General features: G+C 36.1%; 1 protein-coding gene across 3 annotated transcripts in view; it reads left to right on the forward strand.

Annotated features, from left to right (window-relative positions):
- The window catches only part of TBC1D12 (TBC1 domain family member 12), a 56,603-nt gene that overhangs the window by 21,991 nt on the left and 10,358 nt on the right, over positions 1-24,254 (forward strand). Inside the window, exons 3-10 of one of the 3 annotated variants that reach the window (XM_058189461.1) lie at positions 2,961-2,999; positions 3,759-3,815; positions 10,873-10,985; positions 12,941-13,023; positions 15,834-15,951; positions 16,290-16,396; positions 18,635-18,715; positions 22,231-22,325. In XM_058189461.1, coding sequence (XP_058045444.1) covers positions 2,961-2,999; positions 3,759-3,815; positions 10,873-10,985; positions 12,941-13,023; positions 15,834-15,951; positions 16,290-16,396; positions 18,635-18,715; positions 22,231-22,325 — 693 coding nt within the window. The remainder of the gene's footprint in view (positions 1-2,960; positions 3,000-3,758; positions 3,816-10,872; positions 10,986-12,940; positions 13,024-15,833; positions 15,952-16,289; positions 16,397-18,634; positions 18,716-22,230; positions 22,326-24,254) is intronic. The other 2 variants (XM_058189462.1, XM_058189463.1) reach the window with 2 other exon arrangements.

Below are 24,254 nucleotides of genomic sequence, written 5' to 3' on the forward strand. Positions count from 1 at the left end.
TTTCCAAAACGACTAAGGCTGCACCCTGCATTTGGAAACCTTTCCAAAGACCGTGCGGCTTTGGCAGGAACAGAAGTGGGTCCATACATGAGACAGCAAAGACCACAAGGAAGGTGCTGAATGTAAAAGAGAAAGGTTGATATGGAGACTTGGGAGAAAAGGCAGAATGCTTGCTGGCAGTTGCTGAAGCTTTTGGGATGCATGGCCAGGTAGTTCTGAGGACTACCTGGCCCCACAAGTCAGGATACAAGGTGGCCAAAAGATCAATGATGGGGGGCGAAGAGGTGGGTGAGAGGAGTTGAAACATCCCCTGTGGTCATGTGCTGGTGGGATGCCATATGCCTGAATATTGATTACTTGACTGCAGGGGTCATGCCTTCAGGCACAGGTCATAAGTCCATTTTTTTTAACACCATTGTAATTTTAAACAATCACTGACCGAACGGTTGTAAGTCAAGGACTGTATATACAGCCAGGATTATATTCAGTGTTGTCTGCAAATAGGGTGAGGGTTTTTTGTTCTGTTTTGGAGAAAAATCAGAAAACAAGAAGTCTCTTTAAAAATATGAATTATCTCTAAATGGTGTGGTTATCAGTAGAGCAGAAAGCAGACCAGATTTATGCATATCAGTTACCAATGAAGCTAGCAACTCAGTAGTGCTAATAGGGCAGTTTTTGATCACGTTGCATCAGGATAATGGGCAGAATCCAAACAGTTGCAAAAATAGTTTTGTGATCATCAGCAAACTTGAGGCTTTCTTCTTTAACAGTAAAGCTTTGTTCCATATTTTTCTTCTTGCCTGTTCTGTGTTAGAAATGGGCAAGCCTCAATATGGCAGTTGCTCTGAAGGAAAAGAAAAATCCCCAGACTCAAGCTTTTTGCATGAGTCAGGAAGTATCGGTCTATGTGAAAGTGGGTGGGGTAGAAGGTAAGGTTATTCCTGCTGGGAAGAGGTGTTTCTAACTCTCTCTCCCTCCCTTTCTGCTAACTCTTGATATTACAAAAGTTGTTTGGAAAAGTCTTAGGATCGAAATGAAGTGCTTTGGCTTGATATCTCTGATCTATCATCTCTTCTGGTTACTATTAGCAAGAACATAAACAACAGAATTGTTTGCTTATTTGTTATTGTTGTTGTTAGTTGTGAAGTCGTGTCCGATCCATCTCAACCCCATGGACAATGTTCCTCCAGGCCTTCCTGTCCTCTACCATCCTCTGGAGTCCATTTAAGCTCATGTTTGCTTATAATCGTCCGCAAATGTTCTTTTTTAATCTAGCAGTGAAGGTCTTTTATGCCAGAACAGAGATATTTTCATCCAATCATTTCTTCTAATCTCTCCTATAGAAAGGAAGCAAACATTCCATAGGTACGTATTAACTGCATTAAAATACAAGTCACCTCTGAGCACTGAAGCATGATTGAAAAGAAAACTTTCTTTTTTTAAAGGGGCCCTAGAATTACAATCAATATGGTATATTTTCCAGAGCTTCTAAATTCTTCTTGAGTGGGTGAAACTGAAAATCCCTGATATCAGCTTTTCTGCTTCCCTTTTAAATATGTCTACTTGTCTCCTTTGTCACACTTTTATTTCTCTTAATACACTGTATACAGTTCAATTTTTTTGATGATGTTTAAACAGGTTTTTTTGCTTAATTTTGGGAAAGTAATGTTAGAATAGCTGAGAAGTGTTCTAACATGGGGCAGTATAATCTAATTTGGGGGCTCAAGGTTTTTGAGATTAACTTTCTAGGTTCATGGCCAATCATTTCTGAAATCAAGACATTTTCAAAACCAGTGTATTAAGGTCACTGTGGCGGTCCATGGAAAACAATGTAAAATAAAATCTGTCTTTTGTATACCCAGGTTCTGGATTTTAAATTACCTCAGTTAAATTGGAGTCAATAAGTATATTTTGGTCAGGTTATTTTTACTACCAAAAGGGATTTTGTGCAGTAATGTTACTTATAAATAAGCGAAGCTTTTTTCCTAATTTGCAAATATATTGATGCAGTACAGAAGAAATGCTTAGTTCCACATGATGGGCTTTCAAAGCTATGAGCAAATAATCCATAAAAGTGGCTATTTGCTATTAAGTTTTCTTCAGAGTTTTTACTTGGAGTTTAACGGGTTTTTTTATGACAGGTATCTCAGTTCAACCGGTCGTCTAGGATTTTTGGGATTATTTCTCAGTTTCCAAGAAGTAAAAAAAATTGTTGGCTTCTTGTGACGTCTAGAAATATGTCAGCATTTTGATTGGAAAGGGCTGTCCACAGGAGGGAGAGTCATTAACTAGAGGTGGTTAGAAGATGGGGAGTTAGAAAAAATATTTTAAATAAATAAAAATTGTGGCTCATACCTCCTCGCACCAGACTGGCAAGGTTTACAGTATTTCCGTCCATTATCAGCATATCAATATATCTATCCTGCCGCATCACATACAAGTTTGGCAATTTAAACAGTTTGTTATGTCTCTTCCATGATGAACTCTGCATAAATTAATCATACCACTAAAGCAATTTAATAATTACTTAATAGATATTTAATGTACATTTTATCTACTCATTAACCCCCCAAAAAATGTCCCGCACAAAACCAAACCAACCAGTAACACAGGAAATAGGAGAACAGTTTGAATTTTTCCATAAAATGCAAGTGTGCATGTATAAAATGGTTGGGAGACGGAAGATGGCACAAACAGATAACTGGTGGTTCCAGACACTTTCTTTGAGGAGATATTTTGTAAATGAGGGCACTGTAGCTGAGAAGGCCTCTTTCTTTTCAATTCTCAAATTTCAGTTATAAATCTTCAATTATAAATCTAAAATAGATTTAACAAATGTAAATATTTTAGAGTGAACTTTTAAATTCAATAAGGGTTAAAAAAAAAAGACTGTGAAATGACATTTCAGTTATGTATCCCTGCTGAACTTCTCTACATAATTAAATATTTGTGACTTACAGAAAATCATTTTGGTAGAGCCTGTGATATGGGAAATAAAGGTAATTAATGATAAGAGACTTTTTAACAATGGCAGTTGGCTGTTATTTTAGACTAGAATGGATTTTCAGTTTCGGAGAATGAAAATGGGAGAGCTACATGACCAAATGCCAGATAACTTTGAGACTGCCTGTGAATGTTTTTCCTACATTTTGAAGTAATTGAAATTTTCGAAATTGTAAGACACTGTCAAATTTAAATTTAAACCTGTCAAATTTATTTTTTTAAAAAAAACATAAATCTTACTGACTCCTAAATTAAACAAGAAAGGTTTAGCTATGCAGTAGCAAATGCCAAATCCCTGAAAGAATTAAAGATAATAGTTGGGTTTGGTAAATCTTCAGCATTCAAAGATAAAACTCTTTATCAGGGTGTCACTTGCGGCCCGTTGCGTCACATGCTGGCCCCACCCCCGCCCGGTTTAGCGAAGGAAAAAAAGTCCCAATACGTCATGTGACAACGCCGTGACGACACGAGTTTGACCCCCCTGCTCTATATCTAACTAGAACTTAGAATTCTAGTATAGTATGGCTCTTCTTCGGCATATATGTCTCTTTGCATAAACTCTTGAATCATCTATAACTTTTTATAACAATTGTCAGTGTTAGAGTTCAGTTGCTTTTTTGACTAAAATTTGAGCCATTAATCTTCTTTACCAGTATCTAGGTTATAAAAGAAAAGCTAAAATTTGCATGCGTAATGCTGTATGTTAATGATTGTCAAATGTTTCTCTAAGGATCTACTTCTGTTTTTCTCATTAGGAAGGAAGTTCTGGCTCTGTTGCATCAGTATCTACACTCAGTCTATTAAACACTGGGGTATGAAATTTAATATTTTTCTTTCACATTCTATGCCATTTAGGATCTTCGTAGCATTCATTGAAATACAAGGTACATTACATAATTGTAGTATGAGTGAACAGTACTAACACATCAAGTCATTAAATGCCATTAACAAAAAGGGGGGAATTATATTAACTGCTTTTGTTTAATATTAAATATTGATATTAACTGCCTTGTTTTTCTTTAAGTTTACATAATTTTACTGTTCAATTGAAATTTAATATATAAATTTCATTTATATTCAGTTGATTGTGCTGCATAATACATTTGGCCAACTTATTTTGTTGGTGTAAATGTATAGACATTTTCAGTAGCTTTAATATCTCATTGCTTTATGAAAGTTGTTACTTTAAATACAATTGAGTGTTGAAATCTTCCAGCAACAAATTTAAACGAGTTGTTAAAAAAAAGAATGTTAGACTTGAACTTGTTAAAGGCTTCAGTTATATTCTTGTAATTTGAAGAAAAATGCTAAAAGAATAGTTGTTTCTTTGATCACCTGGGCTCATACAAAATACTCCTATATAAACTGTTTACTCCTTCCAGCTCAGCTCTATAATTGTTCCCTCCGTAAGGTTCAGAGGTTCAGAAGAAAGTGGTTTATTTGTTTAAAAAATCATACAGTAACTAATTACAAAATAAATCCTTTAATTACAAAGAATGAGTGACAACTAATAACTGTGATGCACACATCACAGTTGGGGATGTGATGGCAAATGGGATTGTGAATAACTAGACTTAGCTTTTTATTTAGAAACCTGATCCTGCCCTCTTCAGAGGCAGTTAGGCAGCAAATTAAGCAAAATTTTCCTACTGTCTTAATTTTTACTAGTGTCTTAAAATATTATTAATGTCTTAAACTGTTGCTGTTGGTCTGCAACACTTATTTGTAGTCCAAGGTTCCCTGTTGATGTTGTCCTGGGTTCCCGCAGGAACGGGTCTCAGCCCTCGCTGAGACAATTTAGTGGGTCCTCGCAAGGACGAAAGAAGCCAAATAAAAGACACCACACCAGGAGTTCTTCAAGAGAGAGAGAGCACGAAGAAAGGGGTTGTAGAAAGAGTTCTTAAAAAGGGGTCCAAATCAGGGAGAGCAAAACTATGCATCTAACTCAGGGAAGGTTAGGCGGAATAGAAACCTAATTCAGGGAAAGACTATTAATCATGTCTGTCATGTAGCACTGAAAAAAGTCAAGTCAAGTTCTCCCGGCTGTGAGGCCTAAGAAAACCTGAACCAATGATATATCCATATTAAACCACACACCAGTCTAGCCTATTGAGGAGTTTTGTTTTGAATTCTCAGTGAATTCAGTGTTTAGATTTTCTCAACTGTTGTTTGATATCTTTTGTCCCTCCCATTATGTAAGAGTTACTGGCACCACATTGTGTTTGAGAAAAAGATTATGTATTCTATTCCATTTAATATATATCAGAATTAGAAATAAATTGGGTCGAGTTCAACATATATTTACAAAGGGAAGAGAGCTCAGGTTTGCCATGATATTTTCCTTTTCTCACTCTCTGCTTTGCCTCTGTTTGAGCTGATTTTTCAATCCTGTATATATTTGAGTGGCTTTTCGTATTTTGTGACTCCGTGAAGCCAAAATAATAATCCTGGTAACAAGATGGCATTTGTGGGGTGAAGATGGCATTTAGTTGGGGTCCTAATACTTGGGATTTTTTTAAAAAAAAACATCTTTATAAGATGCCTGACTTGAATTGAAGACTATGGAGAGGTCATAGAGTGTAGATTAGATTGGAAAGCTAAAAACAAAACAAAACCAGAAGATGACAAACTTTTTTATACATACGCTGTGTAGCTGCCAAGAATTGAATTTGACTTGAGGGCATCTCTCTTTTATCAGATGGTTTAAATCAGATGCTTCTTCTTAGGACTGCTTATTGCTTTGGATTCAAAGGAATAAAGTTATTTTGCATGCACATTGCAAGGAAAGATGTGCCTGCACTATCTGAAGACCTCAATGAATCTGAAACATTCTATTGTTTACAAAAAAAAAGAGACATGTTGATTGCTTTGTTACTCCATTTAGTTATCTTTACTTCCTCTTTTTAGAGGTATGTTGCCATATCCACGGCAATGCAGCCTGCTTTTGTTCTGATTATTTTTTTTTATGAGGCTTCCTGTTTAATATCCACCAAAGTCTCTTTGCTAATGCCAGCATTTTCTCTCTGAAGTGCAAATTTTGAAATTAAACGCCTCGTTTTTAGGAAGGCCTGATTTTGGTTTTGATTATTCATTTAAGTCCAGACAGAAATTTCCTTGTGTTCTTCTCTGGGAAGAATGGCATATCGTGATTTGGTATATTAAATAGAATACTTAATAAATTTAGAATTCCTCATTTGAATTCGAACTCAAGTTTCAGTTTTTCAAGAAAGCATCATACAGAATGGGATCTGTGGTGGAAGAAATTGGATTAGTATGTGACTCAGAATTCTTCTAAACTGTATTTTTTAATGGTTTACATAACAAAAACTTTCGGACTTCTGTCAGTTCTCCTGAACATGTCTGTTTTCAGCAGGTAATGGATAGAAGAAAAGCTTTTGATGAAACAAGGCAGAATTAGCAAACTGTCTATTTCCTATGGCAGGGCTGTCAAACTCAATTTCATTGAGGGCTGCATCAGGATTGTGTTTGTCCTGGGAGGAGGCGTGGACAGGGGGCGTGGCCAGCTTGACATCACTTATGTCGGGGGCACCTGTGATGGCCCAGGCAGGATTGGGGGATCCTTCCTTCCTTCTTTCCTTTCTTTTTCCTTCCTTGCTCTCTTCCCATCTTCCCTTCTTTTTTCTTTATCTTTCCTCTTTTCCTTTCTCCTTTCCTGTCTTGGATGCTCAAATGCAAAAGGGGAAATATTTCATCTTTTGTTTTGTTTTGGTTTTAGTTTGTTTTGCTATCCTTCTGCCAGTGAAAACAGAGCCCCGGGGCTCTATTTTTGCTGGCAGAGGCATTGTGGGCCGAACCTTCGCTGTTTTCAAGGTGGCCCCGCAGGCCAGATGTAAGCACCCCGTGGGTCGGATCTGTCCCACCGGCCTTGAGTTTTGACACCCCTGATATAAGAAATCCAGTTGAGCGATGTGGCGGCTTAGTAGTGAAGACCACTAGCCTCCCATTCGGAAGGTTGAGAGTTCAATCCTAGGTAGCGGCAGATATTTCTCTTCTAGGGAACAAAGAAAAGATATCTGCTGTGAACTCCATGTGGCATCAGGAAGGGTACCCGGCCAGTAAACGCTCAGCTTCATCCAGTCAACTCTACCCCAATTAAGGGATTACAGGATCATAAAAATAGAGGGTTTTTTTTAATCTAAGGAATCCAATATGTCTGTTTAAGGACTAACAACTTTAAGAATTCTAAGAGCATAAAAGACATACAGAGATTAAAAAAACAAAATATTTCCTGCCTGAATACTTATAGTATAGTTTTCTGCCCAAGTAGAAAAGGCAGTGGGAGGAAACAGATTGCCAAGTTTCTTTGAGCAAAAAATCCAAACTAAGTAAATCTCAGTGGAATTAGGAGAACCTTAGATGCTGCTACATATCTACAGCAATGGTGCTTGCTGAGGCTGTGCAGCTGTTACCCTTGGCATTTCCCCCGTTGCGGTAGACACGAAGCATATGACCTGAAATGCTTACAGTGTACAAATTAAAAGCTGTAGCAAAGGTTCAGCTGTGATGTGCAAACATGATTCTCTGCAGCGTATCTTGCCGACTAAGTACCTTCAGGAAATGGATGACTTCCCATCCTGCTTATAGCATCTCCATGGACAGTTGAGCAATCAACCACATTTCAAATATCTGACTGACATAATGCAACAGAATTTAAGGAATATAATGTGGATTAGTTTTATTATTTTAATACAGACTTATTAGTTCTTAGAAATGTTTAAGACAGTTTACCAAATGTGCAGCAATCTGAATTCAAAGGGCAAAACATGATTTGGAGTATAGGTGGGTACCCATAACATTTTCTGGGGATTCTAGATGAGTTGTAGAGGGAGGTTGTGCAAACCCAGATAAAGCTGCAGCTGCTTTAATGTATTCCCAGCAGGTCCTTTTATGCATTTATATTGCTTCACCTTCAGATTGGGAGCTCTTTACTGCTCTATCATCTTGTATTAGTCATAGACTTGATTTATATAAAGGACCAAGTTTATTTACCTGTGGTTTCCTTGGTTTGGATTCATGTACTATGCACTCTTAGCCACTGTGGTTTGAAAATGATGGTGTACACTGTAGTATAATCTGTATAATTACTAGCTTCTGCAGCTTCTTCTGGAAAATTATCATTTAAAACTGGATTATACAATGTATGAGTGCAACCATTGCTTTGGAACTGCTTGATTTTTCTTCTTGAAAACAAAATGCCATATAAGAAAATCAATATATCACAGTCTGGAGCAATATTGTATATTTTTCCTCTTGGTTCATATATTTGAATTCCCTGAGACTGTGCTGCGTATATAACTGAAGTTTGTGAACATTACTTAGTCTGTTTTTAGCAGGTGTTACAGTTAAAAGAAGTCATGAGATAACAATATTAGTTTAAAGCATTATTTTATCTAAAATATGCAGCACTATTTTATTACAAAGCATATAGTGGATTGTTTTTCATTTTGTCACATGTACCAAAGTCTACATAAGTAACTTAGGCTTTAAATTTTTTTTCCTTCCTTTGATCCCACAGTGCCCAAACTACATTTTTAATTGAGTTTCAGTTTTTTAATCAATAAATTGTTATTTACCTTAGCTGTCCTTAAAATTCTATTTAAACATTGATTCGTTTATTAAAAGATATAAATCATCAGTGGTTTCACTGTACAGCATAACATTTGCATTGGTACAGAATTCAGTAGTTTAATAATTTCAGCATTCATATTTTTATGTTCTTTTGAAGAACAGTTTTCTAATCCTTAAATTTTGAAGGCTGGTATAAAAGTACTAATAGACAACACCTGGGTAATTATTTTATTATTTCACTTTCAGTCTGTATCCTAGGTTAATACATAAGTTTTAACAGGACAAGCAAATAAAATCTGTGCAAGAAGCTGAAGAACTACAGTACATTAGCACAACATGTTTTGAGTATTCTTTTGAGTGTGCTGCCTGCTAATAAAGCATGAAAACCTTTGCATCTGTGTGTTCACTGACACCTTTTCTGTTGCATTTTGTTGCACCATTTGCACAACTGTACTGCTTCTGCTGATTTGTTCTTTGAAGTGTATCTGTGTATATTCTATGTCCGTTATCTAAGCCAGGGGTCTCCAACCTTGGCAACTTTAAGCCTGGTGGACTTCAACTCCCAGCAAAGCTGGCTGGGGAATTCTGGGAGTTGAAGTCCGCCAGGCTTAAAGTTGCCAAGGTTGGAGACCCCTGATCTAAGCTACTGATTCTTCCCAGTGGACCCATGAGGTGGAAATAAATTTAAATTCAGAATTGGGGGGAGGTGCAATAATTTGGACTTCCATTGACAATTATTTAAGATAAAAAATTTTAGGATATTAATAAAGATTTGAAATGTATTAGTCAAACAGTGTTGTGTAAGGGTCAGTTCAAACTTGCTTAGTAAAAAGAAATTGCTGATTCCACCAGATAAGTATAAGTAATGATATTTTTCATGGCTGATATACATAAATTATAAAACAAGAACAGGTAGTCCTCGATTTACGACCACAGTTGAGCCCAAAATTTCTGTTGCTAAGCGAGACAGTTGTTAAGTGAGTTTTGCTCCGTTTTATGATCTTTCTTGCTACAGTTGTTAAGTGAATCACCGCAGTTGATAAGTTAGTAACCCGGCTGTTAAGTGAATCTGGCTTCCCAATTGACTTTGCTTGTCAGAAGGTCACAAAGGGGGATCACATGACTTCGGGACACAGCAACGGTCATAAGTATAAACCAGTTGCCAAGCCTCTGAATTTTGATCACATGATCATGGGGATGCTGCAAGGTCATAACAGTGAAAAATGGTCGTAAGTCACATTTTTCAGTGCCATTGTAACTTTGGTCGCTAAATGAACTGTTTATAAGTTGAGCACTACCTGTGTTTATTTTAGACTGAAGTATCATGTCAAACAAAATGTAGAAGAGATACAGGCAGTCTTTGACTTATTACCACAATTGGACTGGAATTTTGGTCACTAAGCAATGCAGTTGTTAAGTCTCATTATGTGACCGGAGTTGATTCTAAAACCACTTTTACAACAGTTGTTAAGCGACTCAGGTGGTGGTTAAATAAATCCAGCTTCCTCACTTGACTGTTCTTGTCAGAAGCCAGTTGAGAAGGTTGCAATCACATGACCACAAGGCACTGCAGCTGTCATAAATGTGAGCTGGCTTGGACACACGAAGTGTCCAAATTGCAATCATGTGACCATAGGGGGTAGCACAAGAGCCGTAACTTCAAGGATGGGTCTTAAGTTTTCCTAGGCCATGGTAACTTTGAACTGTAGTTAAACGGTTGTAAGTCAACAACTACCTGTAGCAACATAAGCATATTCAGAAGACCTTTTTGGTGGACCATTGTTTATGGTGTAGCATTTTCTAGTAATGCTGTTCTGGCATGCAGCTTGATTGTTATCTTGTTTAATCAGAATTTAAGATCAGATATTATATTTCAGTCCAATTGCTTTAAAATGGAAGGAAAAGATTCTCATTCCATCTTCAGTGAAGCTGGAGGAGGAAGTGGTGTGCGTGTGAATCCAAGGTCCTTGTACTCTTATTTTATTTGAACTAGGAAAGTATTATTTCCCTGGTGTCTTTCCTTCTCTTTGCTTGTAACTTTCAGCTTGTATAATATTGTTGTAGGTTGTGAGTGTCAGAAACTACATTTTTCTGTGACACTGATGCAATGTTTCTCTTTTAATCTTAAATTAGCCCTGCTTTGTGGCAAACACTGTTTATCTAAAACGAACCTGACATAACTTTAAATCACTTGATCTCCATAGATAGGGAGTAGAATATGAACTGTGCAGGTTATTATATTTACAAATCTGTAAAAGTATATTATTTAATTTTGTTTAGGAATATGAAGCACGGATAGGAAAATTGTGTAAACCACCCCAAGCAACAAGGCGTAGACATTTTGAATTTGAGCCACTTTCAACCACTGCTCTTATTCTGGAGGATCGACCATCGTAAGTCCCTGTGGATTCTTTTTACAAGTGTTTCATTGTCAGATCAAAAAGTAAGCTGAGGTAGATACTCAGGTATATTATACTTGGATTGTAGCACACAGTGCCTGCCCTTTCCAAAAATAATAAAACTTGTTTTTTTATGAATATAATATAAAGGTATATGCAGTGGGAATAATTACATACATGCATACATATATACATACAATAAAGCCATTCCATAGTTCACGTTAGGAAAACTAAAACCTATCTTAGTAGGAACTGCAAAAAAGTATCTTAACTTTAATAAGTATCAATTGAAAAAAAACTTTTTAGCTAACCATCATGTTCTAATCTATAGTCGGTTTAAGTAAAATCTGATACTGCTTTACTTTTAAACTTAAACCATTTAAAAATTAAGTGGGTACAACTTTATCACATAAGAATTTAGGCTTTAATGTTAGCATATATCTGAGGAACTGTACTTTGTACAATTGACCATGCTGTTGAGAATAATCCTGTTTCTAAAGCAACTGGTAAATGCTTTCTTTGGAACTCTGATTTTGAAGCAAAGCTTTGAAATATAATACTAAGATTAAATAATAGAACCGGCTTTTTTATCACTTTAAAATAATTAGGGTGCATGGGGTTGATAATTCAATCTGATTTGGTGAAGTAACTTGTTGCTTGTTTATTTTTAATTTATTTAGAAGATTTACATGTTGAAGGTCTATATGTTAAGGATTCAGAGTGTTTGATATTTTGCATATATCAAGAGTCCTTTTGGCTAAAGTCAAGTGTGAAGGTTATACTACTTGGGTTGATAAGGAAGTAAACAATGAAACGTTTATAGAATAACACTTAGTGAAGCATGAAGCTGCTAGTAAGAGTAGAAATAGACGGGTGATTTATACTTTGCTGTTTCGCATTAATGAGGGTAACATACTTGGAAAGATTTTTTTAGGGACCAGAGCATGCAAATTTGCAGCTGTCTTATTTGCATGACGCAAGTACTACTTGTCCACATATGTAATGCTGTCACATCTCCTCTTGTACTGAGCATTTTTTTATCCTCTAATCAGCTTTTTTCTCAAATCATTCCTATCGCTAATTAGAGTAGCAACAAAACACTTTCTAAAATCCTTGAACGTTTCTTTTAAGTTTGGTTTGGGAGGATATTATGACTTCAGGGAAGGAGTCAATTATTTGAGTGATTGGAGTAGGAGTTAGATGAAAAGCAACTTATTGGAGCTGCAGGGCTTGGGTAGTGAATTATTTTATAGCAAGGAAGGAGAGAAGGATGTCAGAATAGATATATAAAGTTTGTGTGGAAGAGGTATGGCCTATTTTTTTTAATGCTTTGGAATAGGCACATTTCTCAAATATAGATGAACAGTTGAATAATGAAAACAGTGACGTTGCATAGTACACTGGAGACTAATTATATTATATCTCAGGAGGTCTATTCCTTTGGGTTTCATGGAACCATTATCTTTTTGGCCTTATTTCAGCACATACTTGCATTGGTATATTTTTCCCATGTTCTCCTCAGAAACGATGATGGGATATGTTTATACTTTAAACAATTTTCAGCACTCTAATTCAGTAATTTTAGGTTTCTTTCAGATAGAGCAATAATAATCCGATATTATTTCAGATTATCCTTCAAATATTCTTGGTCCAAATTTGTCAGAGAACAAATTGGTTTGATGGGCACCTTGCACTGAATCTAGAAACTGAACTGTTTTATCGTAAAACTATTTAGTTCAGATTATAATTTGTTCCATTATTTTTAATTAGACTTGCTCCTAACATATATTAGTTATATGTTCTTATGTAAATTATTTGTGATAATCTGTAAAAGAAAGGATCTGTGTGGAAAATATACCACTTCAAGCATTCCATTTTTTAAACGTATGGAACATTTAACAAAACTTTTATTTGATTAATCTATATACAGTGCTTAAAATTCTTTTCAGGAACCTTCCTGCAAAATCTACAGAGGAGGCTTTACGTCACAGACAAGAATACGATGAAATGGTGGCAGAAGCAAAAAAGAGAGGTATGTCTGATCTAATATATTTAGTCCATTATGTAATTTATCAGATTTAACCAAACTATAAAAACTGGCTTGTTACAGAGGCACTCTCCTGTTTATATTCTTCAGATAAAGTTAAAACAGCATTCTTCCAAGTCTTAAAGGATATTTTTACTAGTTCAAAACCATGTGTATGCTACAAAGGAAAATTTATAAACCAGAAAATTTAATTTTCATGATTGATTGTTTCATATTTAATCTAAAACTTGAATAATAATTACTCATTAGTGAGTATAAACATTCATAAACTAAATTATAGGTAAAGCTTTTTAAAACTTGTGTTTTCTCACATGTGCATACATAGACACAATATATCATTATTTATTTGCATCCTGCCTTTATTATTTTTACAAATAACTCAAGACAGCAAACATATCTAGTACACCTTCTTCCTCCTCTTTTCCCCACAATGACAACCCTGCGTGGTGAGTTGGGCTAGTCTAAGGTCACACAAATAACTAGATAAATCATATCTATTTGCAGATTATCCTTGGAGAATTTGTAACATGACTTTTATAAATTTATACACATGCACACACACACACACACACACACACACACACACACACAAATTGAAAAATAAATTATGCAGTGTATGAATATGGACATGAAGAAGTCCCCATTTTTCTTTCCACAGTAATCTTTCTCAGAATAGCATTCAATAGATCCTAGCCAAAAAATAGACATCTCCTTCCATGAATGGACCATATTTATATCTTTTGCACAGTGTGCATTATTTATATACCTGAAATGTTTGTTTGATATACTGGTATTATAAAAGTAAGTGTTAAATTATGATTTGATCTTTGACTCTCTGTCAAACTGATCATCTTTGATGACAAACCAAAAGTGCTAATTAAAACACACACACACACACACACATCTTTATATATATGAAAGAAATTGTTTATTATACATGCTTCCCAGAACCGCTTAAACTCATTTGGCTGAAATGGAGAAACTATAGAAATTAAATGAATACATGAATGAATGAATGAATGAATGAATGATTCTTTCTAGCAGCAAGATGTTTGCTCCATGAAAGCAGCATAAACCGTCATACAAAATATAGCACATTTGGCACATGCTATTATGTTAAACACCTATAATGAGTATTTCAGTCCCAAGTATGCTACTAAACCAGATTCATTCCATCCCTTATTTTAGTGGGCTTGATCTGTAGAAAATTATACTTTATTTAATCATGCAGAGAATTCTTATCTTTAATACCACAAATATTTGAACAATTGTAAAACACAACATAAAACAACACAAGGGCCTCTGGTGGCTCAACAGACTAAGCAGTCTGTTATTAACACAGCTGCTTACAATTACTGCAAGTTCAAGTCCCACCAGGCCCAAGGTTGACTCAGCCTTCCATCCTTTATAAGGTAGGTAAAATGAGGACCCAGATTGTTGGGGGCAATAAGTTGACTTTTTATATAAATATACAAATAGGATGAAGACTATTGCTTAACACAATGTAAGCCGCCCTGAGTCTTCAGAGAAGGGCGGGATATAAATTCAAATTAAAAAAAAAACTATTGTTGATTGCCACATATTTTCAGGTGGAAGTTTCCAAGATTGCGATTATTCAATTTCAATCTTTATATTTAAGTACAGTTGTGGTTCTGAGTATAGTATTATTCTGATGGGTCAAGAAACAAAGTTGTAAATTATTTTTTAATGTACCTTTGAGGGCGTTTTTAAGATTCTGAGAGACCAAGTAACAGCATTTTATTTTGATTTTGCCTTTTTTGTTTGTTGACATCATGGCTGGGAGAAATACTAAATTAAGTTACGGATGAGGGATGGGGACCATGGCAATTGTCCCATTCTTTAAAATCATTAGATCCTTCTTCTATGTTTTTTCTCCTTTTGTATCCCTATACTTACTTACAATTATTTTGTTAGGACAGTGCCTCATAATATGAAGTAGATCAGGGGTGTCCAAACCTGGCCCCTTGAAGAGTGGTGGACTTCAATTCCCAGAATTCCCCAGATAGCATGAGCTATAAATATGAGCAAGTTGCTGGCTGGGGAATTTTGGGAGTTGAAGTCCACCACTCTTCAAGGGGCCAAGTTTGGACATTCCTGAAGTAGATCCTAGTCTAATCTAAGAAAATTTGTTTTAAATAAAAGCAGTATTGCTGTCCAAGGACACCAGCGCCCATAGCAGTTTTCCTTGACATCTGCCAGACTCTGTGTCTTGATGCGTAAAAAAGTGACATCAGAATTTACTATGACTATGTAGATTTTCAAAGTCACAAAATGGTGATTGTAAGATATGAGTAAAAGCACTTCATCCTTAGAAATGTAACATTCTTGGAAATGTTCTCATTTTATTCCAGATCATGCCACCTGACCATTCCAGGTGTTATGGAGCTATTCCCTCCCCATCAAATATTCCAAAATAACGAAGTGATTTATAGTGTTCCAAATCTACTTCTAGAAAATAGCTGGACACCACTCTTGGGACTGCCCAATAGGGGGGAAAAAAACCATAACATTCCTCAGAATGTTCCTTTTCTGGAGATGAAAGACTTTGCACATACCTGTTTACTTTTTCTGATGTTGAAAAAAGGGTTGCAACAGTGTACCAAATACATTCATTCCTGTAATCAGAATTATCTCTGCTATGAGCTGCTTTACACAGCAGATATATATTTTATAAGCATTTATATTTAAGAGACCCGTATCCTTTAATTATCTAATATATGTTTTAAACATGGCTTTTTGATGTCACATTGCAATTAAAATTCTGAATTTAATAGAAATTAAAGAAGCTCACCGAAGGAAGAAAATAATGAAAGAACGCTTCAAACAAGAGGAGAATATTGCTAGTGCTATGGTGATTTGGGTCAATGAAATTCTGCCTAATTGGGAGAGCATGTAAGTGTAGAATACTTGGTAAAACGAGATTGATGCAAACTTCTGCGTGTTTTCCTTTCTGTTCTCCGCTGTACTTTTAATTCATCACAACATAGAATTACTTTCACTTGTATCTGCTATTCTATTTTTTAATTCAGAAATCACATATTAAGAGAGCAGTGCCGTCTTATAAGATCAGGCAATATTATACTCGTAGGAAGCACTACTAGTAAATTCCAATAGATCATCTCTGGCTTCTCATATGAAGCTAAAGTTTACTGCTGTATATGATGCTAGGATATTTCTAGCAGTGCTCAAACAATTACATTTACCTTATTTTTACTTCTCTGTCATTATAGGCGTTCTACAAGGCGTGTGCGAGAATTATGGTGGCAAGGATTACCTCCAAGCGTTCGTGGAAGGGTTTGGAGTCTTGCTGTAGGAAATGAATTGAATATCACTCCTGGTATGTTTGAAACATATAATAGCTTCAAGTGATATTCTGCAATATCTTGGTTGTTTTGAGTATATGATGGTATGCATTTTACCCAGGAATAATTGTATTATTAGGTGTCACACTTCAGTAACCTAGTGCTTCCCTTATAAATGATGCGATTATGCGGCACTCAGATCCCTGTCTTAAATTGAAGCCCTTTCTTTAAGGATAATAAGGCTGAATGAAAAAAAAACCCCAGAGTTTTTGAACTATTCTACAAGTTAAACTTACGTGGTGGTGACTAACAGTTCTTATGATATATATTTAGCTAGTAATAATCTATAAAATTTTAAATGTTAGCTGTAAACAACTTAGAAATAATGCAAGGTTAATAGAAGTGTGAATTCATTTGTAAAGCCTTAACAAACTAATTTTCTTTATAGTTTGAATGGTTAATTTCTGAATAGATTATCAAATGTTTTTCTATATTAGTGGTCCCTCCCACCACTTCTGGTTTATGATATTGCTGACCTAATCAATATCATTGTAATTAAGTAAATGTAGACATATTTTCCCCAGAAGGAAGAAACTACTAAAAGGACATTAAATGGTGTGAGTGGGAAAGAGGGAGGGAGGGAGGGGGATCTTATTTTCAGTAGCTGCAGTTGTGATTCAGTGACTAGAAAGGTGATGACCAGGTTGTTTGAGCCAAACAATGATAATCAACAGTTTCTCATCAAACTTTAATTAGGTGTCAAATGGTGTACCATTGAATTAGATTCTGGGCTTTCTACTCTTCATTTTTATTAATGACTTAGATATATCACATTTGCAGTTAATACAAAACTTGATGGTAAAGTTAATACTGTAGCTCACAAGAGCAAAATTCAAAATGTTCTTGACTGATCAGAAAGATGAACTAGAAGTAACAGAATAATATTTAATGGAGATAGATGCAAAGTTTTCCAGTTAGGAAATAGAATCAAATGTGTAAGAAATGAGGGTTATCTGACATGATAAATGAGAACAGAATATTTGAATGTAGTTGATTGTAAAATGAATGTGAATCAGCACTGTAACAATACTTCTAAGGAGACAAATTCAATTTTAGGGTCTACAAATCTACTTTCAAAATCATGAGAAGCGAAGCAATCATTCCATTTAGTTTTGGATTGTTCAACCTTTTCTGTTGGCATGGGTAGGATAGGCTTATCATAGGAGGACAAAATGGTTCATCAGGTAGCCTGGACCTAGGCTTTAACGGTCATAACCAATACCTTGAACTGTACTTGTAAGCAGACTAGTAGACCAGAAGTTCGCAGGGCAGAGTTGTAATATGTGTCAGGTGCAAGAAACCAGGAATTAAGTTTGTTTCAATGAGTACAACATTAGTCCATGCTAGCTCTCTACATTAGTATTATTAGAATTAGAATTAGTAACAGTCAAGGCAAATTGGCTCGACTTATGGTAGGTCTCTTACAGTTGCAGAGAGCTCCAAATTACACACTTGACCCCTTCAGTCTGCTCATTTTCTACGTCACTGGCCATCCTAGGGGCCCCAAAGACTGCTCTCAGTGCTGCACTTTGTACCACCTAAAGCTTCTGAATGAACGGCAAGGGTAGCCTCCTGTACACCCCAATCCAGTAGTCCAGCTGAAAAATGACCAGGATTTGAATAACTGAGCGCAGGGAGTTATGGTCCAGGAAAGATCACAACTGGTGTACAAACTGGAGCAATGCAAAAGCTCTCCTGGTCATGCCTGCCACCTGCTCTTTGGGCAGGAGATGTGAGTCGAGGAGAACCCCTAGGTTGAGATGGGGTAGTGCAACCCAGTCTCAGTAGGGTCGTTGCCTAACAACTGCAACTAGGACTACCGGAACTGCCATCACTAAGTGGTACAAACAGGTGACATTTCGCCTAACCATCACTTTGCTTAGGGATAGAAATTTCAGTCCCAGTTAGGGTTGTTAAGCAGGAGGTCACAAATGGCAATCACATGATTGCCTGTACGTATATGCATATTCATGGTAATGAAAGCATGTATTTGTCACTTTGTATTCTCTTTTTACCCTTTGGCGAGTAGAGCTTGAATCTAATTACTGAGGTTAGAAGTTCCTAAATCAATAAACTGAGACTGCCACTAGTCAATTTATAAAAGTTCTGATTTTTAAAAAAAATCTGTAAATTAATACTGGAATGGAAATTATACAGTTCAATTTGCAAAATCATAAATTTGATTTTTGGCTACATTTTGCTGTGTTTTGCAGAACTCTATGAAATCTTCTTATCTAGAGCCAAGGAACGATGGAAGATTTTTGGAGAGACTGGCACTGAAAATGATACAGAAGGTATTTTGAAATGGCTGCTCGTATCGTTTCACAATACATGATATACTGTTCGTAGTGTTTATTATACTGTAAAGACACTTTCAGGGATTTTAACAATATCATTTCCCAACAGAATCATTTAGCAGACAATTCTGTGCTTCATACTTACTTAAAGGGAAAGTCAGAGAGAAAAATTCTAGAAATGTTATGTAGAAGGTCACATTTGGGACTCTAGTCCAGGGGTCTCCAACCTTGGTCCCTTTAAGACTTGTGGACCTCAACTCCCAGAGTCTCTCAGCCAGCAAAGCTGGCTGAGGAACTCTTGGTGTTGAAGTTCACAAGTCTTAAGGGACCAAGGTTGGAGACCCCTGCTCTAGTCTCTGTAGTAGTACAATTCTGAATTATCAGTGTCATGTGAAACTGGATGCCGTCAACCCTGCGTTAGAAGATCTTCATTTTACATTACAACTTCATAGCTATTGCTGTTATAAGCTTCATAATGCCCTGAAATAACAGCCTAACTATATAACTTAGTAAGATTCTGGTTTTATAAGCTATGCTATTTTTTTCTGCTATTTTTTATGTCCAGTCAGTTTTGCTCCTTTCTTCTTCTGACTATTACAAATTGAGGGAAAAGATTATACTTTTTTTGATAAGATCCTAAGTAACCCTGTCATCCGCTAAATGGCTGTATAGTATACATATTCCTAACACACTTATGAATCCTAATTACATGCAGTCCTCATTCAGCAGCTATTCAAAGTTATTACACTGCTGAATGAGGAAGCTTGTGATAGGTCCTCATAGTTGTAGCATTCCCTCAGCTCGCGTGATCACAATTTGGACACTTGGCAGCCGGCTTGCAATTATAACATTGCAGCATCCTTTGGTCATACAATCCATCATCTGCAGCCTTTACTGCTGGCTTCCAATGAGCAGAGTCAATGGGGGGAGCCAGCAGGAGGTCACCAATGGCAATCTCATGATGTTACTCCTAATGGCCTTGCAGGCTAAATCTAACAATAGGAACCAGAACTGCCATCATAAGTCGGTGCAGCCACATCACATTGCACTTTATAGTCATATCACTCAACAACTGAGTTCCAATTAACCATCGTTAATCAAGGATCATCTGAAGATATTTTTCAAAAACAGTGCCAGGGTAGGAAAATTAAGTGTGCTGTTAATGGAAACCTCATAATGAACAGCTTGTATATTTGGTGTAGGGAGAAGAGTCCATATAAAAAAGCAACAGAGCTGAGTCATAGCTGGTTATGCAGAAAAAAATGGTTTAATTAATTAAAGTAAAATGCCTCCCTGGTGTCACGCTAAAGTTTAGTCTGGAGAAGGAAGGAGGGGGTGGGCAGTCAAGAAGGGGTAAGAGATAGGCGAAAAGACAAAAATAAAAAAAGAATGAGAGATAAATACGGAAAAAACATTGAGCCAAAAATTCAGAGGAAAGCTAGTGAAAATGACAAATGTGTATAATACATTATTTCACGAACACAAGATTATGGATTCATAAGAACATGAATGAAGCTAGAAGTTTAGGTCTGCTCTTGGAAAATACACCTAATACGGAGTTCCAAAATTTAGTGTTATAAAATATTTAAAAAGTGTCAGTTTAAAAATATTTTCACAGCAGCTTAAAAAAGAAGTTTTTTAAAAAAGGCTCCCTTCAGGTGGAAAGCAAAAATGGCTAAATTTGGTTTTAGGTGGGACACAAAAGATTCAAGGTGTTTGGTTTTGTCAGCAGAGGAGAGGCAGGCTGTAGTCCTAATTAAATTATGTTGTGGAGAAGTTTGAATAAGCATGATCTATGGGGCCTCTGGAAATTCAGGTTTAGGACAGCGTTCTCCATGTTAGGAAAGGGTGACTACTGCTTAATGTAGAATGGGAAGAATGGAGTCACACAAAATGGAGGTTTGGAGGAAGCGGGGAATTGGGACAATTCTGATAATATTCCTTGTATTTTGCTGTGGAAATCATTTTCTTCTGTACAATGGTATTGTCAGTCATTACAAAAGTTAGAATAGAATAGAATAGAATAGAATAGAATAGAATAGAATAGAATAGAATAGAATAGAATAGAATTTTTATTGGCCAAGTGTGATTGGACACACAAGGAATTTGTCTTGGTGCATATGCTCTCAGTGTACATAAAAGAAAAGATACGTTCATCAAGGTACAACATTTACAACACAATTGATGGTCAATATATCAATATAAATCATAAGGATTGCCAGCAACAAGTTATAGTCATACAGTCATAAATGAAAAGAGATTGTTGATGGGAACTATGAGAAGATTAATAGTAGTGCAGATTCAGTAAATAGTTTGACAGTGTTGATGGAATTATTTGTTTAACAGAGTGATGGCCTTCAGGAAAAAAATGTTCTTGTGTCTAGTTGTTCTGGTGTGCAGTGCTCTATAGCGTCGTTTTGAGGGTAGGAGTTGAAACAGTTTATGTCCAGGATGTGAGGGATCTGTAAATACTTTCACGGCCCTCTTCTTGATTCGTGCAGTATACAGGTCCTCAATGGAAGGCAGGTTGGTAGCAATTATTTTTTCTGCAGTTCTAATTATCCTCTGAAGTCTGTGTCTGTCTTGTTGGGTTGCAGAACCAAACCAGACAGTTATAGAGGTGCAAATGACAGACTCAATAATTCCTCTGTAGAACTGAATCAGCAGCTCCTTGGGCAGTTTGAGCTTAAAGTAGATGTAATGTAACAGAAATATTGAAACAGTTGAAATGCTGTGAATGCTTTTACTTGAATATTGAAGTAGCTTGTGATGAAATTGCTGCCCTGTTCCTTCTTTTGTTTTTTTTAATTAACATTCCCTTTGGAATACAGGTATTCCTCAACTTGTGAGCGATCAGAATTACAACAGATGTCTCCCTGGTTATAGTTATGACTTAGATTTGCAGTTCTGACAATTGGAGGCTGTAGTCACGACTACTTTATGCACTGAGCAACTGGCCACATTTATGACTGTTAGCAGCATCCCAGTCACATGACTGTGTTTTACAATGGATCTGCTGAAAACCAGCATCTATGTCCAGTTTTTGGCAAAACCACAACTATGGTTTTGAGCCAAGAGCTGTGGGGTGGTGCAGTGCTTAGAATGCAGTATTGCAATCCTGACTGGCTCAAGCCCTCCATCCTTCTGAGGTCGGTAAAATGAGGACCCAGATTGTTGGGGGCAATGTGCTGACTCTGTAAACCACTTGGAGAGGGCTGTAAAGCACTGTGAAGTGGTATATAAGTCTTAAGTGCTATTGCTATTGATTTATTTTAACGACCATGGTGATTTACTTAATATTTTTAACATGGATTGAACATGTGAATGACCCAGTTTATGACTATTACAACTTCCAACTGTGATGGCAGGACCTATTACGTAACCCAAGGACTACCCATATGTCTGTGATTCATTTAAGGAAACTTGCAAACTGTGTATCAAAGTAACATAATCTTGTATTACTGGGAATCAGTCTACAGACATGTATAAATCTGTACGTTTACTCTCTCTAGATGCTGGAGCATCACTTGCTGATCGAGAAGCTAGCTTGGAGCTAATAAAATTGGATATATCCCGCACATTTCCATCCCTTTATATTTTTCAGAAGGTAACATTTATTGATTATGCTTTGAGATTAGACTGCTTTTAAAATAATGGTTGCTAAAAGCAAGAATTCTATTGTTGGAAGACTTTTCTGTTATGGTTTAATGCAGTCGATAAGTTCCATCTCCATTAAGAAGGGCTTAAATAAAATAATGATAGTTATAAAATATGTACAGTTTGTATATATTATAAACACTCTTGCAAGCTGAAGTATGGCAGAAAGATTGATGTTTGCATTTCTGTACAACTGCAGCTGTTATGTGTTGAGCGTTTTAAAAACATATACAAAAAGAACAAAGCAAGCAAATTACAAATTGTTCAGGAGTACAACATCTGTGTTGTATTTTTCAATCAAAATACAGTTGAGGGGGAATTCACATTTTTATTTTCAAAGTTGCGTGAAGGAAAGAATTCAACTCCAGTGTGTACATGTTATAAAATCATTTTTTAAAAGCATATATATTCTCTTTTTATTTGTACATAACTTAGTGTTCTGGTACTGGTACTGGTATTATGCACCTCAAAGTGTTGATACTACAGTTCCATCTCTTTATTACAGAGTAATAAATAAAATAGTAGGTTCATCTGATTAGTGTCTCGGTGTGAAATTGAAGCTGCTCTATGTTTTACAATAGTGTTTCCCAACCTTGACAACTTTAAAATGTATGTGGGCTTCAGCTCAACAAAATCCTTAGCAATGACTGTCAACCGTCCCATTGCAGCAACATTATTTTACCAAAAGTATAACTTTACTGATAGATCCATATGGGCACAGAAGTGAATCTAGCACTGAGGTTTTTGTGCGAAAATCAGCATAGTTAATTTCCCCTTTTCCCCATTTGTCCAATATTGCCCACCAATCCAACACATTTTTTTTTTATTTTGGGAAAAGAGTCTGCGCCTTTGGAAGGTTCCCATCGCACAGCCTTGATGTATCGGGATTTTATCAGGTTGCAAATGGCTGACATACATTTCTTACCTTTCTCCCAGCTCCCCATACACTCCAAGCATTCTCTCCCCCCTCCCTTCGTTTCTGTTGTCAAGTTGTGAGTAGAGGCGCATTACGACTCAGCCTTGACAATGTCTGTTTTGACTAGGAAATTTTGATAATTGGAGTCTACACACTTTAAAGTTGCTGATGTTGGGAAACAGTTTTGCAGTGAAGTCCTACAACTAGTGGGGGAACAAGGTTGCCATATCTTGCTCAGGCAGAAGGCAGTTCTGAACCTCAGTATTTCCCTTCATGTTCAGTCAGCCTGTACTTGGAAACAAATATTTATCAATATGAAAGCTCATTTCCCCTTCCTGTTTGGATTACAAAATGCTAAAACATAACCTTTGGATTTGAAACTGTCTTTGTTTCATCATTACTAAACACATACCATTATGGCTGCATCACTTTTATTAAATTGCAAATTATTTCAATCATGTTTATTGCTTGTAATTATCACTGCCTTGTCCCTAAATTAAATATGTCACAAGAGAATGGACATAAGAGGACTATAAGGGGCATGCATAAGAGCACAAAAGTGCCTACCGTTCCTGTCCTGTTGTTCCCTTCATTATATCAAATTAACATAGCTGTTGCATACTTTTACTTATATATACATATTTTCTTTCATGACATGCTGTTTTTATTTATGACGATGTTTGTGTATACTGTTGTGACAAAAATAAATATTGGGTTTCTTCTTTTTAATAAAACTGCTTTTTAAATGCAGTTTTAGCCTTCCAGTGAAAATGATGAGAGGAGAACAGATTATTGAATGTATTATCCTGGACCAATAGCTCTAATGACCTAATGTAATTACAATTATTTTCTATTTTAATATTTGTAAAGTACCTGGAGTCTACTAGGTAGGTAGATAAATTGCCCAAATTAATGGGTAAAATGCCTCCATAAGGAATAAATTTTGTTATACAAAACAATCCT

Source organism: Ahaetulla prasina, chromosome 6 (assembly GCF_028640845.1).
Source record: "Ahaetulla prasina isolate Xishuangbanna chromosome 6, ASM2864084v1, whole genome shotgun sequence".
In the NCBI taxonomy this organism is placed as follows: domain Eukaryota; kingdom Metazoa; phylum Chordata; class Lepidosauria; order Squamata; family Colubridae; genus Ahaetulla; species Ahaetulla prasina.